Source organism: Trichosurus vulpecula, chromosome 2, assembly GCF_011100635.1.
Source record: "Trichosurus vulpecula isolate mTriVul1 chromosome 2, mTriVul1.pri, whole genome shotgun sequence".
Lineage (NCBI taxonomy): Eukaryota > Metazoa > Chordata > Mammalia > Diprotodontia > Phalangeridae > Trichosurus > Trichosurus vulpecula.
In genome coordinates this window covers 311,830,875-311,846,701 of record NC_050574.1, presented here as the reverse complement: position 1 = coordinate 311,846,701, position 15,827 = coordinate 311,830,875, and the positions used below count along the sequence as shown (strand labels likewise).

Below are 15,827 nucleotides of genomic sequence, written 5' to 3'. Positions count from 1 at the left end.
AAATTATCTGTCCTGGATCTATTTTCCAGGTCCGTGGTTTTTCCAATGAGATATTTCACACTGTCTTCCCTTTTTTCATTTCTTTGGTTCTGTTTTAGAATATCTTGATTTCTCATAAAGTCACTAGCTTCCACTTGCTCCAGTCTAATTTTTAAGGTAGTATTTTCTTCAGTGGTCTTTTGGACCTCCTTTTCCATTTGGCTAATTCTGCCTTTCAAGGCATTCTTCTCATCATTGGCTTTTTGGGGCTCTTTTGCCATTTGAGTTAGTCTATTTTTTAAGGTGTTGTTTTCTTCATTATTTTAAAATTTTCAGTATTTTTTGGGGTCTCCTTTAGCAAGTCATTGACTTGTTTTTCATGGTTTTCTCACATCCTTCTCATTTCTCTTTCCAATTTTTCCTCTACTTCTCTAACTTGCTTTTCCAAATCCTTTTTGAGTTCTTCCATGGCCTGAGACCAGTTCATGTTTTTCTTGGAGGCTTTTGATGTAGGCTCTTTGACTTTGTTGACGTCTTCTTGCTGTATGTTTTGGTCTTCTTTGTCACCAAAGAAAGATTCCAAAGTCTGAGTCTGAATCTGAGTCCATTTTCACTGCCTGGCCATGTTCCCAGCCAACTACTTGATCCTTGAGTTTTTCGTCAGGGTATGACTGTTTGTTGAGTATAGAGTACTTTGTCACAAGCTTGAGGGGCTGCACTGTTGTTTTCCGAGCTATTTCTACACAGCAAGCTCTGCCACACCAGTGCTGCTCCTCCCCCAAGAACTGCCAACCGGGACTACAACTCAGATCTGAGCAGGCTCTGCAATTGTGCTCTGATCCACCACTTACTTCCTCCCACCAGGTGGGCCTGGGGCCAGAAGCAACTGCAGCTGTAGTTCTGTCCTCAGAGCTGCAGCACCTCTGCTGCCCCTGGAGTGGTGGTCGAATTGCAAACTCCTTTCACTCTGTCCCCGCAATTTTTTTCCCACTAATCTTCTCTGTTGTCTTTGGTGTTTGTGGGTTGAGAAGTCTGGTAACTGCCACAGCTCACTGATTCAGGGCACTAGGGCCTGTTTGGCCTGGCTCCTGGTCTGGTTGGTCCAGGCACATCCCACGCTGGGCTCTGCTCTGCTCCGCTCCCAGCTCCGTGCGATAGACCTTGCCCAGCGACCATCCAGGCTGTCCTGGGCTGGAGCCCTGCTTCCCTCTGCTATTTCATGGGTTCTACAGTTCTAGAATTTGTTCAGAGCCATTTTTTATTGATGTTTGGAGGGTCGTGGGGGAGACCCCTAGGCAAGTCCCTGCTTTCCAGCTGCCATCTTGGCTCCGCCCCCTCAGAGTGATGAATTTTTTGACCAAGCAACTTTCAAACCAACCTACTGAGTTATAATGGGGATGCAGTCCCTGTCAGTGCAGGGACAAAGTCACAGATCTTAGGAAAGTATCTCAAAGCTTTGTAGTGCTGTTAGCTGCTCTGAGATTTAATTCTTACAAAACTTAACTGTCTTTACCATGCATCTGGACATAATTATATAGTCTGTCGAATTGTTAAGCATTTTCCTGAGGTTTCTCTTTCGGTTCTGCCATTAATTGGTGGACCCAGTGCCATGATGCAGATTTTTGTGAAGACTTTGACTGGGAAGACCATCACCCTTGAGGTCAAACCGTCTGATACTATTGAAAATGTCAAGGCCAAGATACAAGATAAAGGAAGGTATTCCACCTGATCAACAACAACTGTGGGCAAGCACCTGGCAGATGGACATACTTTGTGTGACTACAACATTCAGAAGGAGTCTACCCTTCATCTTGTTCTGAGACTTCATGGTGGTACCAGGAAGAGAAAGAAGGCTAAGCTTGCCTTGTGAAGCTCTAGAAGGGTGATGAGAATGGCAGGATTAGCCACATTCGGTGAGAGTGCCCACCTGATGACCGTGGTGCTGGCATCTTTATGGCTAGCCTTTTTGACAGACATTATTTTGGCAAGTGTTGTCTAACCTACTGCTTCAACAAGCCAGAAGTCAAGTAAATGTGTATGTGTTAATTTAAAACAAAAGTGTTTCATGTATATCTCATCTACTCAAAAAAATTCCTTAAGATTCACAATCATTATTTCTCTTGGAACTTTTCTTTGCAGGCAGGACCTTAAAGAAACTTTTATTGATAGTGGTGTAATGTCTGCCATCAAAGAATGGCTTTCACCTCTACCAGATAGGAGTTTGCCAGCACTGAAGATTCGGGAGGAGCTTTTAAAAATCCTGCAAGAGGTTGGAGCATTATTTCTACTGACTTTTATCCCCAGATATTGTCTACATTTATTCTTTTTACCATTGTTTTGCAAACTTTTTTACCTTGTGACATACTTGTATATTTCTGTTAAGTAACAGTTATGAATATAAGATAGTGGTGCTGTTAATCACATCACTGTGTGCTAATATTGAAGCCTGGAAAAACACATTTTGTATTTTTATTTTGAAACATTTTATGCTAACAACCCTGGGCTGATTTGTGCAACTGAATTAAAAAGTTGAAATTTTTAAGTACCTGACAAACTTTACTTTGCCATTCTTAGTTTTCCATTTATTCTAAAGAAATGCAAGTTTTTTATATCCTTCCCTCCTTTGACGTTGGGTAGATGAACTCTCATACTGCCCACAAATGTTCTGTATGCTCTGAATATTGTTTTATAGCTGGATTTAGAGGTGATAATACCTTTTCTCTCCCCACTCTCCAAAAGCCCTTCCGCCTTCTTGGCTATTGTCCAGAGTGTCCTAACTCTAGAAGTAGTTTTGTTCTGTCGACATGAACTGTGCCTTTTAGTTCCACCAGATTTGATCAGCAGGCTTCTTGTTGCTCTGATAATTTATCGAATGTGCGTGTCTGTGATTTCCAGCTGCCCAGTGTGAGCCAGGAGACCCTGAAGCACAGTGGTATTGGACGGGCAGTGATGTATCTTTATAAGCATCCCAAGGAGTCCAGACCCAACAAAGACATGGCAGGCAAATTGATCAGTATGTAAATGTTTTCAAAGTAGCACCTTTTCTTCTGTATTAACTTCTGTCTAACATATAGCCATCTGTCTAAAAAAAAATGAGAGGGAAATCCTGATTGTGTTTCATGTGCTGAAGCTTTGGCTCTATCTTCACTGATTCCTGTTTAATTTCTGTAATATGTTAATGCCAATATTAATTACCTCATGTTGCAAAAATAGAATTACAAAACTGAACAGTGAATATATAAAAAGTTTCTTTCTACCTGTTTTAGTCACCCGATGGGTAACTCTTATTCTTAATAGTTCCATGTCTGAAAAGGTAGAGCTCAACTTAGTCATTATTTCAAAGATGTGCCCAAATTTTTTAGCAATATGATTACGAATAATTTTGTGCTTTTTGTTAGTGGGGTAAGGAAAATGAAAGAACTGCTTTTATTTGTATGTAAAGGCTTCTTCTTTTTCAACCCATTAAGTTTCCTTAGCCTTTATCTGTATAATGCCTACACAACTGATTGAAAAGTAGAACATTGAGTCCAATACTGCTTTATTTGGGTGTCTGTAAAGACAACTATAGTTCAGTCAAATCTTAGAAACTAGGGGCAGCTAGGTGGCGCACTGAGTAGAGCACTGGCCCTGGAGTCAGGAGGACCTGAGTTCAAATCTGGGCTCAGACACTTGATACAGGTACTAGCTGTGTGACCTTGGGCAAGTCACTTAACCCCAATTGCCCTGCCCGCCCACCCCCCACCCCCAAAAAAAAAATCTTAGGAACTACATAGAGGCAGGTAGCCTGGTTTGAATTAACTTTCCGTTGCTTTGTTAGCTTCATGACCATACACAAGTTGCTTATCTTATTTGAGCCTCAGGAATTTGTAAAACATGTATTAGCTATTTGATATATTTGTGGCAAGGAAAACATTTTGCAAACCTTGAGATAGCATATGAGTATGAGTTATTTTTAGGCTGACTGTATATCACTAAACTGACAGGAAATTGGTTTGGGGACAAGGAATGAATTAATGTACCACAGCCTTTTGAGTCTTCAAATTTAGAAAATTAATCTATTGTGCTCAACTGTAAAATGATCCTAAAATCGTTTAACTTTCAAAGGTAGGGTATTGTAAGGGCTTTGAGTATATTCAGTCAGGAAGAGGGAGGAAAGCATCTTTATGATCATAAGCAGACATGTCCGTAACAGCTGGTCCTTTTGTTTATATTGTAGATGAGTGGTCTCGGCCTATCTTTGGCCTCACCTCCAACTACAAAGGGATGACCAGAGAGGAGAGGGAGCAGAGAGATCTGGAACAGATGCCTCAGCGTAGACGAATGAACAGGTAAGAGAGAAGGTCACCCAGCTCCAATTTCATGCATTGCAACCCTTTGTGCATCCATCTCCTTCTCCTTGGTAGTGAGTATTCATACATTAGAAAATCTGAAAGTTTATCCCAACATGATCATCCTTTCCGTTTTATCTACTTAACCAGTAGAACTCTGAAGTAATGCTGTGAAATTTAGTAATGAAGATTTTCCTCCTGAAGATTCAGCTCAGAAAGCATTTCTTAATACCATAGTGTAAATAAAGGATATTACCTACACTGAAAAGCTCAATGTTTCAACTTGATTTTCTTCATAATAAAAAAAAATATGAAACTTAACTTTTGATTTTTGTCTGTGTAGTGCTGGTGGTCAGACACCACGAAGAGATCTGGAAAAGGTGTTGACAGGAGAGGAAAAGTAAGCTTTTTCTTTTTTTTTTTTTTTTCTACAAAAGATTCAGTATAACTTAATTTGCCTGCCTGCTCTGCTTAAAGAGAAAACATAAAAAAAGTTAAACTAATACTATCCAATGTTTAAGAGTTTTGCTAGTTCCTTTTTTTCTTTTTAAATGTTTTATTGATTGTTTTTGTTTGTTACCTCGCTGACACTGCCCAATTACTCCACCCCCCCCCAAAAAAAACCCCAAAACTTCACTTTTCAGTGATACTATCAACAAGTCACCAAGTATTTATTAAATATTCGGTTTGTGCTAGGCCCTGTGCCAAGTATTGGAAATACAAAGACAAAAATAGTCCTCTGTCTCCGGGAGCTCACAAATGGGGAACACAACATGTAAATAGCTATGTACAGTAGTGCTTTTGTTTTAACAAAGCTTGCCAATTTTATCTGATCAAAATAATCTGTTTTATCTTTTATGCTGACTTGTATCCCTTATTTAGGATAGTTGTAGTTGGCAAGATAAGATTCCTCTTTCTAATTACCTGTGATTTTTTTAAAGTAATATAACCTTTTATGTTTAGGTTATCTAAGTTCTTTTATACTTAAGTTATCTAGGTTATATATTCTATCTGGAATTTATTTTTTGGCATATGGTGTGAGACGCTGATCTAATTCTTTCAAACTGCTTTCTGATATTCCCAGATTTTTTGTCAAAAGGGCTTTCTTGCCCCGATAGTTATTGTCCTTGAGTTATTGAATACTATTCATGTTCAGTTTCATTTGGGTCTTACTTACCTAATCTTCCACTGATTAACATTTCTATTTTTAATCCTGCCTCTTTAGATTATTTCTCTTGAAAGTTGTGACATTTTTTCCTCTAAATTAGAGGTATCAAACTCACGGCTCTTGGCAATTGTTTAACAAAATAAATGAAAATTCAATACAGCATCAACAATGTTAATTTGTGGTTTTCTAAGTCAATATGCTGCCCCCAGAGATCACTTTCCTTTGGAGTTTGACACCACTGAACTAGATTAATGTCTCTGAACCTTTTTTGTGTTATAGACTCTTTTGGCAGCCTGGTAAGACTCACGGACTCCTCAGAATAAGAATAATGTTTGTCTTTTTATTTTTTCTATTTTATAATTAATTGCTCTCCTTGTTTTGCTCATGTTACTTTGCATCAGTTCATACAGGTTTTCCCAGGCTCCTGTTTTTATAGCACAATAATATTTTAATCACATTTATATACTTCAGTTTGTTCAGCCATTCTCCAATTGATGGGTGCTCCCTCAGTTTCCAGTTCCTTGTCACCACAAAAAGAGCTGCTGTAAATATTTTTGTATGTATAGGTCTTTTTCTTCTTTTCTTAATCTGTTGAGTAAAGATCACTTAGTCTGAGGGTATGTATGCACAGTTTAATACCATTTTTGCTATTTATTAGCTTTTGGAGTATACACAGTTTAATAACTTTTAGTGTTAATAACACATTTTGTGTGTTTCTGCACTACAGATAATGCTTGCTCCTGAAATTTTTGAACATAGTTCCAAATTGCTTTCCAGAATTGATAGACTGCTTTACAGTTCCACCAGCAGTGCATCAATGTTCCTGTTTTCCCACAAATGCTAGTCCTCTAGCATTTGTCATTTTTCCAAGTGAATTTTTATTATTATTTTCTCTGGGTCTATGAAGTGACCCTTTGTAAACCTGTCCATTAATTTGGATGTTACTGCTATTTTTATTATATTGGCAAAGCCTGGCCATATGCGATGAGTATTTCTCCAATTATTTAATTCTTCCTTTATTTCTGTTGTAGTCACATAAGTCCAGACTGTGCTTTTGTAAAATGACTCAAGTATTTTGTGCATTTTGTAGTTATTTTGAATGGAATTTCTTTTTCTCTCTTTCCTGTTGGGTTTTAAGAGTAGACATTTCCTACTACTTTGCTAAAGTTGCTAATTGTTTTAATTTTTTTTTCATTGCATTTCTAGGCTCTTCTCAAACTAAATCATCATACCTATCATCTGTAAATAAAGACAGTTTTTTGCCTCCTCTTTGCTTATGCTTAGTTCCTTAATTTCTTTTTCTTGTGTTATTCTTTAACTAGCATTTCTAGAACTATACCAGTAAGTTTTAAATGTCATTTGTTATGTGTGCGTGTGTGTATGAATGGATGGATGTATTACTAGTGCTTTACAGCACTGTTCTTTTTCTTTTTTTTTTTAATTAAACACTTCATTTGTCTTCCTTGGACACTGTACACAATTAGCAGAGTATTTTAGATCTAGTTTTGCTTCTGTTTCCTTGAAATGTTCATTCCTTTGGCTAAGAAGGAAACTTAAAGGTCTAATTTTGTTGGGAAGATTTGTGTGGATTTCTGCACTACAAATAATGCTGATTCTTAAAGTTTATCTTTTTAAGACTTAGCCTTTTAAAAAGAAACACTTTCCTTTTCTCTATCCCAGAGCTCTTAGACCTGGAGACCCTGGTTTCTGTGCTCGTGCCAGGGTACCAATGCCCTCCAACAAGGACTATGTTGTCAGACCCAAGTGGAATGTGGAAGTAGAATCATCGAGGGTAAGTGACAACACAAAAGGAAAGCAAGGGTCTCTTTTATTGTCCTGTCTCACCCACCTGTCATCTACATGTGTGTTTAGAGAGGCCCTAGTGTTTTCCTTTCCAGCCAAACCAAGTGCCCGGAAGCAGTACAGAGATTGTCGAGAACATGATCATTTGTGAAGATGAGAATGCTTCTGGCTTCAAACAGCAGTCTTTTCCATGAAAAATCTTCTTAATCCATCTTGCCCTACATGAGCCTAGTGTCCTAGGATATCTGAGCAATTAATCCTGGAAATGAATGAAACTACTTTCACGTGATCTTAACCAGTTTCATTAAATCTGTTAGAAATTAAGGGTTGAAATTGTGAAATCTGTTGAAAATAGAATGTTAGATGAAATTAGCCAAATGGGCCTTTATTTCTTTAGTTAATTTTTGTCATATCCATTAATTGAAAATACTGTTTCTAGTCTGGTATTCTTAGAAAAGGCTTAAGCCGCTTGGAAAAACACAAGAGGCGATTTGCAGAGCAGAAACGACTGAGCAAAATGCATCGGGCTGTCAAGTTCAGCATTGAAGGCAACAGGATGCCCTTGTAAACCTGAGCTTATCAGAGAGGTATCTCTGAGGAAGTGTGAACTCCTGCATGTGCTTTAGCTAATAGCATTTTATGGAGTGTAGAAAGTGTGTTCATTATCATAACCAGGAATGCCAAACTGTCATTTGTGATTATGACCCTAACATATTTCATGAAATTCAAGTATCCTTGAATTTGTCATTATAGACTATAGATTGCAAGTGCCTTTCAGAGTAATTTTGTTCAAATCATGTTTTTAAGACAATGTTTTTGAGTCCCTGAGGGATAACAAGGGAGGTAACACGTTGAAAAATCACAGGTTCAGAAACTGCTTTTTAAAAACTTCTTTCTATTATGTCTTACTGAGATGGATACCCAGTCCTTTTCATAGACATGATAAAGGCATAATAGATAGGTCCCGAAACCCTCTTTCCCTCTTACTTCTCTCTTCCTTTCTCCATCTCCCTTTCTGTGCATCTTCTCATTTCCCCTTCTTCCCTGCAGAGCCTCTCCCCTCACCCATATTCCCATTTCTTTCTGCCTCCCTCATCTCTTTTGTCTTTCTTCTCTTCAAATAAATCTCTTCTTTCTACTTCTGAATTTTCTTTTCCCTTCTATTATTAGCTCTCCTCTCAGTTGCTGCCATCTAGTGTCAAATTTGAGAACTGTAACATGCCTAAAGAGGAAAGCATTCACTCAACATACATGAAGTACCTTCTGTGTGGTGTCAAGATGCATTAAGTGCTATCCATCTGTGTATTTCAATTTCATTGGATTAAGATGAATTGCTACATAGCCTGTGCCTTCAAAGATCTTTACAGTATAGGAGAGATCATAGAATTTTAGAGGCAAATCTCAGAGATCATCTTAGTCTCCAGGTTACCTTTTTTTGTGTCATAGATTGTCTTCATTAGTCTTGTGAAAATTTATAACTTCTTCACAGGATAATGTTTTTAAATGTATAAAAATACGTAAATTTACAAAGGAAATCAGTTCTATTGACTTGAAATACAGTTAGCAAAATATTTTTTAAAAAGTAAATTTACCTCAGGTTAAGAACCCCTGACTAGTCTTAACTCCCTAAGTTTGCAGGTGAGTTCACAAAGGTTATGAAACTTCCTAAGAGTCTCATTCTGGCAAGTGCTAGAGGCCAAAAGATATATGGGCAGGCACACAATATCTCCTTGATTTGGAAATTGTATTTCTTCCTCTCTGTGTACTGGGGCAGCAGTTGTGCTACCATGCTCATAGGAGCTAACTGTATTTTCAGAGATAAACAGTGCAGTATAGGAGTATCCTCTTTCAGCCTTCTACAAGGAGGGGGAAAGCTATAGGGAGTCTAGGATAATAAAATTTTTTATAAAGGACAGATTTTTAATAAGGGAAAATGATGACCGTTTTCTTGGACTCCAGAATACCTAGGAGTTACACATGATCATTTTAGGGTATAAAAGAACAATAGTAGAGCTGTTAAATACAAAGGATAGCTAAGGATAGATAATACAGTTAAAATGTCATAATTTGTAGTGATAAATCTGGATTTGTCCATTTTTTAGACCAGTTTTAGAAGTCTTAAGTCCCTTCAATTAAGAAATTTCTTTTTCCCCCTTTGTAAATATTCTTGCATATAAAACAAGTTAGAGTTAGTTATTACTCATTTCTTACTGTTTAGATTCTGTTAACTTGTCATTGGTATTTTCTTCTCCTCTTAGGCATAATATGTCCCCATTGTCTTGTAAGATTTGTCCCTTTCATGCCCTGTGTGGTATTGTGGGTTTTAAGTGGTCTTATTATGAGCTTAATTTTAATCAAATAGAATAGGGAGGGGTTGCTGTTTTTTTCCTTTTAACCTATGAGTCAGTCACCTTAGGAAATTTTCCATGTACTAAGTAACGATAAATAAGCACTGGCACTAAACATTCCTTTAGCTCTAATGCAATATCATAAATATGTGAATTATTGTTACCACCTGCTGTGCGCATTTGTCATGCTAGTCCTTAGCCCACCAAAGCATCTTGTTGGAATTGTAGATCTAACTAATTTGACTACTGTATTTCCATTGCTGGAAGAGAAAACTGTGTGTGTTCAATTTCTGCTGTTTTCTTAACTATTTTTTTTAATCTGTTAGTTTCAGGGGACTTCTAAGAAAGGAATCAGTCGATTGGATAAACAGATGCGGAAATTCACAGATATACGGAAAAAAAGCAGATCTGCTCATGCAGTGAAAATCAGCATTGAAGGCAATAAAATGCCATTGTGACCTTGCTGATGTTTCTTCATCTCTACTGTAAGAAATGCACCATTGGACTCTTGGGAAAGGATGACATTTTAAATTTTTTTAGTGTATCTGTAAATTGTTGGTTCAACTTCCGTATCATGTCCTTGGACTAAGACTCCAAGGGCATCTCTCCCAATTGTATTTAAACTGTTCTGTTGTGTACTTTGTACAGATGAATACTCGTTGTACTACTTCAGACTTTAGACAATAAATGCCCATCTGGTTTTGGGAAGCCGTCTCTTCATTGTTTCAGAAGAAATGCGTACATAATGGAAAATCATATGGCATGTTTTATTAATTATAGAAGTTAGAAGAACTATAGCTATTTTGGAAGATTTTTTTAACATTCTTTTATTTTTTCCATACTCTTTAGATTGCCAGGTTGCCTAATCCATTTGATTTTATGTGTCTAGGGTTTTTTGGAGTAGCCTACAGTGCTAAGTCCCAGAAAGATGAGCCTATACAGCAGCAATTCATTCTCCAATTTATAGAAATAGGGCTGTAATAATTAGAGAAGCAACAACCTCAGTTATCCAGCGCACAGCCAAGAGACTTGAATATAGACTATCCTTCCTCCTGTTCCCCAAAGATTACATGTATCAGAACAAAAGAGATATCACAGATTCACTAAAGGCTCATGCATTTTTCTCATAGGAAAGCCCCCGGGCCCTAACTCACACAAGGCCTGATTACTCTTATTTTAGACATTCTAATAAACTTAATTATCTGGTTTCATAGGACATAGAGTGACAGCAACAAAGTGAGGAGGGAATACTGCTGAGGTGGGTGTGCTGACAACAGAGGAAGAAAACTTCTTTATTCACTGGATCTGTTATCTCACTGATTTGGGGCCCCACCCTACAACAGTGCAATTTGAAATCCATTATAGCTTCTCATCCTGTGTGAGTGATTCTTGTCTTTGTACTTCCATAAATTCTCCAGAAAGGATTTACCCGGTGTACCTGAGATCATCCTCCAGGTTGGGTTTTTTATTGTTGTTTTTTTTAACATTGTATGGATACCAATATAGCCCCGAGGCCAATTCTTATAACAAGACAGAAAAACCCATTTTGGCCCATTTTAGCAGAGGGACAAAAAGACTCCACACCTTGCTGACCTTTGGAGTTCATCAGTGGAGTATATAATACAGGACAAGAATTGATGTCCCTTATGATAACCTCAAATCATTAAGGAAAAGAGATTCCCGTTTCAAGAGATAAGTAAGCATGCAAATTTTGAAAATACTTCCAACAAAAATGGTTACATTGCTGAAATGAATCTCCTTAGAAAACTGATAAGCAATGAAAATATCCCCTGACAGTATCAGATATATGCAGTGTACCTCCCAGAAAAATAATAAAGATTAAAATTCTTTCACCAAGTTCAAACATTGCTAGTCTTTGGATAAGAAATCTAGGGAATATGGTCCAGGTTTGTATTTCTTAGTATTTCTGTTCCTGACAGTGGGATTAAGGAACTTTTTTTTTTAATTTTTTTAATTAAATTTATTTATTTAACATATTTAGTTTTCAGCATTGATTTTCACAAGAGTTTGAATTACAAATTTTCTCCCCATTTCTCCCCTCCCCCCCACTCCAAGATGGTGTATATTCTAGTTGCCCTGTTCCCCAGTCAGCCCTCCCTTCTGTCACCCCACTCCCCTCCCATCCCCTTTTCCCTTCCTTTCTTGTAGGGCATAAGAAACATTTTAAAGAAGACCTATCTTCCACGCTTGTGGGAGAGTGGCTCCCACTGTTTCCTGGTCTACATTAGTCATTGCTTCATTCCGGGCCTGTCTTTCCACACCAGCAAAAAGTGTCATCCTAATCATGTTGCTACCTCGGAATCCTCTCATTTTCCTATTGTAATGGCAGCAGGCTCTCCTGAATACCGTTTCTTGTGGACAGCAAGCAACAGTAGGGCGTGCCCCGAAACAACTGCGATGCTATGGAGGTAGTGTGGGGTATCTGGTCTTTATGAACATGTCATCAAGTGTTAAGCGCTTACTGTCTACCAAGCATTTTGCTAAATACTGAGTATACAAAGAAAGGTAAAAATAGTCCTTGTCTCCAAGGAACTCATAATCTAATAGGTGAGGCAACATGAAAACCACTACATACAAATAAGCCATATACAAGATGAAGTAGAGATGCTCTCAGAGAAAAGACATTAGCATTAAGGGGCACCAAGAAAGGCTTCTTGCAATAGCTGGGACTTGATAAAGAGGAAGAAATTCCTAGGCAAAGAAGACAGCCAGTGAAAATGCATCCAGGAAATGGAGTGCTGTATGCAAGGAACAGCAAGGAAACCAGTGTCTCTGTATCACAGAATATATGGAAAAGAAGGAAGGGTCCAGGTTATGGAAGGCTTTGAAAACCCAAAAGGATTTTATATTTGATTTCCAAGATAACGCTGAAATTTATTGAATAGAAGAGACAAGATTAGATGTACTTTGGGAAGGTCAATTTTGACAGCTGATTGAAGGGTAGACTGGGGTGGGGATAGATGAGGCAGGGAGACTAATCAGAAAGTTAGATCATGAGGCCTATGTAGACCAGATATTTTGCCTATGTAAAAAAATGGGGTATTAAGAGTTCTAAGGGATAGCTGGCACAAACCCTTCATAATAGAATGATAAGCTTAAATTATTACAATAGAAATGCAGGTGGCAAAAAACTGTAGAGATTCAGGTCTCTTGGATTAACCTTGTCCTTTTTCTCAAGGTTAACAGGTGTATCCATCACAAGCCTTACTTGGCACTCAAATGCTTAAAAGTTCTCATGGTGAAAAGGGGTAGGGCATATCCCACTCTTTCAAAAATTCTCCCTTTAGTTCTGTGCATTTTGTTTCACTTTCATCATAATAGGTTTTGTAGAAAGAGTCACCGTAGGATCCCTTTTAACACCAAGCTCCTGTAGAGCATTTAAAATAGGATCTGATATATAAAATCTTAATTTGCATGGCATTTTTAAGGAGTATTACTGCTCCATAAATCAAAGTACAACTTTAGTCACTCAAGTTAATAGGTCAGGACCAGGTAGTTAGGGTTTTCAGGTTCCCAGGAGCAAGTTGGGTGAGTTGTCTTTTTTTTTTTTTTAATGGAAGGCCAGGCAAGAGGATTTTATTTATTCTTTCATTTGTTGCAATGGACCTGGAGAAACAGAAATGTTATTGCTAACGTATGATTGCCATACTGAGTGGTGGAGTGAGATCAAGATGTGTTGGGACCTATTTTAGCTATGAATGTGAAATCAGTAGGTAGGGTATGTGTTAGATTTGGGGAAGGCTTAGCTCGAAGTCTGCCAAAAGTTTATGGTCATTCTGGGGCCATTTTACTCTCAGCCTTTGTGAACCAGCAAGCCAAGTAGATAGATCTTAGAACAATTTAGAAGCTTCCCTAGGTGGTAAAGAGAAGCACCCACATATATTAAATGTCTGGTTTCTGTAGTTAGAGATGAGTGGGGATGGAGAAAAGGAATGTTCTTGTTGTCTCAAGGGAGTTATGCTATTTGTAGAAGAACAATTCCTCTGGTCCTCCATTGCATGTCTAAACAAGAAGACATTGAAGCTCTTTTCATTCTTTCATAGATATAAAGCTGAAAGGGCCCCTCAGAGGTCATCCATCCAGTCCCATGCCCTCATTTTTGCAGATGAGAAAGCTTAAGGCCCAAAAGTGACTTGCTCAGGTCATATGTTAAACGGCATATTTTCAAGAAATGAAATGAATGAAATTTTCAACAACATTTTATTTAATTGGAATATTAGCAATAACGTCTTCAGTATGATATCCATCTTTTGTGATGCAAAGGTTGACGCGCTTTGCAGGATTCACGTGAACTCAATGCAATAACTCCACATTGCCATCAATTTTCCTATGTGTCCAGACTTTAGGGACACCCTGTAGTAAATGTCTGAGGTCATATTTGAATCCAGGTCCTCCTGATTCAAGAGCCAGTGCTCTATCTGCTGTACCCTCTAGTTGACCCTATATTGTGCTGCATCTCTACAATGACTCCCACCTACCATTCCAGACGTTTTTCACACACTATTTTCCAGCCAAACTGGACTATGCCCAACCTCGGCCTCCCTTCTTTTCCCTTCCTATGTCCTATGGCTGGTATGCATTCCCTCCTTACCTCCACCTTAGATTCCTTATAATAGTAAGGTCTCACCTCAGGTGCCAACTCATACTCAAAGCTTTTCTTAACCACTAACACCGCAGATTTTAGTGTTTTTTCCTTTAAATTACTAGTATCTATCTATTTCTGTATGTGTAGCTATATAGATATAGATGTGTGTGTGTGTTTTGTCCCCCCACCCTGGTGGGGTTAGCATATAGATTGCCCAAAAGGACATGGAGAATGAGACTAGGCCAGGAAAAATTCTAAGGGAATCCAACAGAGAAGCTCTGAAATTCTATAGTTGCATGTTTTTCAAGGGTAATCTGGGAAATGGTCCATTTAATTTTACTGTAATCTGTAAACGTGATGGAGGGAAACAACATGGCTACAAAAATCGCCTGAATCCTTTTTTTGGGCTGGGGGGGAAAGGGAGGGGCAGAAAAGTATGGTTTTTTTTTAAACTTGAAACATCCACCAACTTTTAAATTTGTTTTTCAGTTACTTACATGTGAGCAGATGAATTTGATCATATGAAGTATCCATAACAACTTGTCAATTACTGCAAACTGCCTTCACCTTTCCTTGTCCATTAATCCCTGTACATTTTTTAAACACAGTTACACTGTACTCTCTTCTGGTTTTGTTTTCTTTGTTTTATATTATTTCATAAAGATTGTTTAAAAATTGTATTATAGAATTTTATTACTTTAGTATGCTACAGTTTACTGAGCTAGGACTTATTTGTTGGACGTTTTGGTTTCCAGGCTTTCGCAATTACAAATAAGGTGACAATATGTCTGAACTAATATATCTTTTAATTTTTTGATAATGTTCTAATAATGGGACCTTTGAGTCAAAGCGTATGATTACATTTGTAGCTTTTATAGTGCACTACCAAATTGTTCTCCAAAGCATCCATCAATTTGAAGTTCGATTAAATTTTTATAAATAAGGTATATGTTGGGCTTTTCCTTGGCCTTTTCTAATTCCTGGGCAGCTTTTAAAAAGTGCACAACTGTATAAATCAACAAGCATTTATTAAGCACCTACTATATGCCAGGCACCATGTTAGATACTGGGAATACAAATACAATGAGAGAAACGATCCCTAGTCAAAATGAGCTTATATTCTAATGCAGGAGACAGTAAGGAGAGGCATAAGTAATAATATAAATAAATAAAATAAATATAAAAAGAATGCTTTCATTGGCCATCCCCCAAACCTAGAATGCTTTCCCTTCTCATCTCTGCCTCCTGGCTTCCTGCACGTCCCTGCTAAAATCCTGACTTCTGTGAGAAGCCTTTTCTGATCCTCCTTAATGTTAGTGCCTTTCCTCTCGATTATCTTCTTTTGTTCATATGTAGTTGTTTAGATATTGTCTCCCCATTAGTTTGTGAGCTCTTTGAGGACAGGGACTGACTTTTGCTTTTCTTCACTTAGCCCATCACTTAGCACAGTGCCTGGCAAATAGTAGATGCTTCATAAATGCTTTTTACATGACCGACATTGACAGAGTAAGAATTCAGTGAGTCTCTGTAATTGAGCTTTACAGGAAGAGTTAGGACTTAAAGGGTGTAGGTAAGTATAGAAGAGTTTGCTTGTC

General features: G+C 37.9%; 1 protein-coding gene and 1 pseudogene across 2 annotated transcripts in view; both read left to right on the top strand.

The window, feature by feature from the left end:
- IWS1 (interacts with SUPT6H, CTD assembly factor 1) overlaps nucleotides 1–10,334 on the top strand; it is a 45,926-nt gene extending 35,592 nt beyond the window's left edge. Inside the window, exons 9-15 of one of the 2 annotated variants that reach the window (XM_036742817.1) lie at nucleotides 2,119–2,248; nucleotides 2,875–2,992; nucleotides 4,196–4,307; nucleotides 4,651–4,707; nucleotides 7,156–7,267; nucleotides 7,718–7,865; nucleotides 9,953–10,039. In XM_036742817.1, the coding sequence (XP_036598712.1) occupies nucleotides 2,119–2,248; nucleotides 2,875–2,992; nucleotides 4,196–4,307; nucleotides 4,651–4,707; nucleotides 7,156–7,267; nucleotides 7,718–7,846 (658 nt within the window). In that variant the 3' untranslated portion in view covers nucleotides 7,847–7,865; nucleotides 9,953–10,039. Of the gene's footprint in view, nucleotides 1–2,118; nucleotides 2,249–2,874; nucleotides 2,993–4,195; nucleotides 4,308–4,650; nucleotides 4,708–7,155; nucleotides 7,268–7,717; nucleotides 7,866–9,952 lie in introns of both variants that reach the window. The other variant, XM_036742816.1, reaches the window with a different exon arrangement.
- Nucleotides 1,592–2,027, top strand: LOC118835619 (annotated as a pseudogene).
- Nucleotides 10,335–15,827: the final 5,493 nt, after the last annotated feature.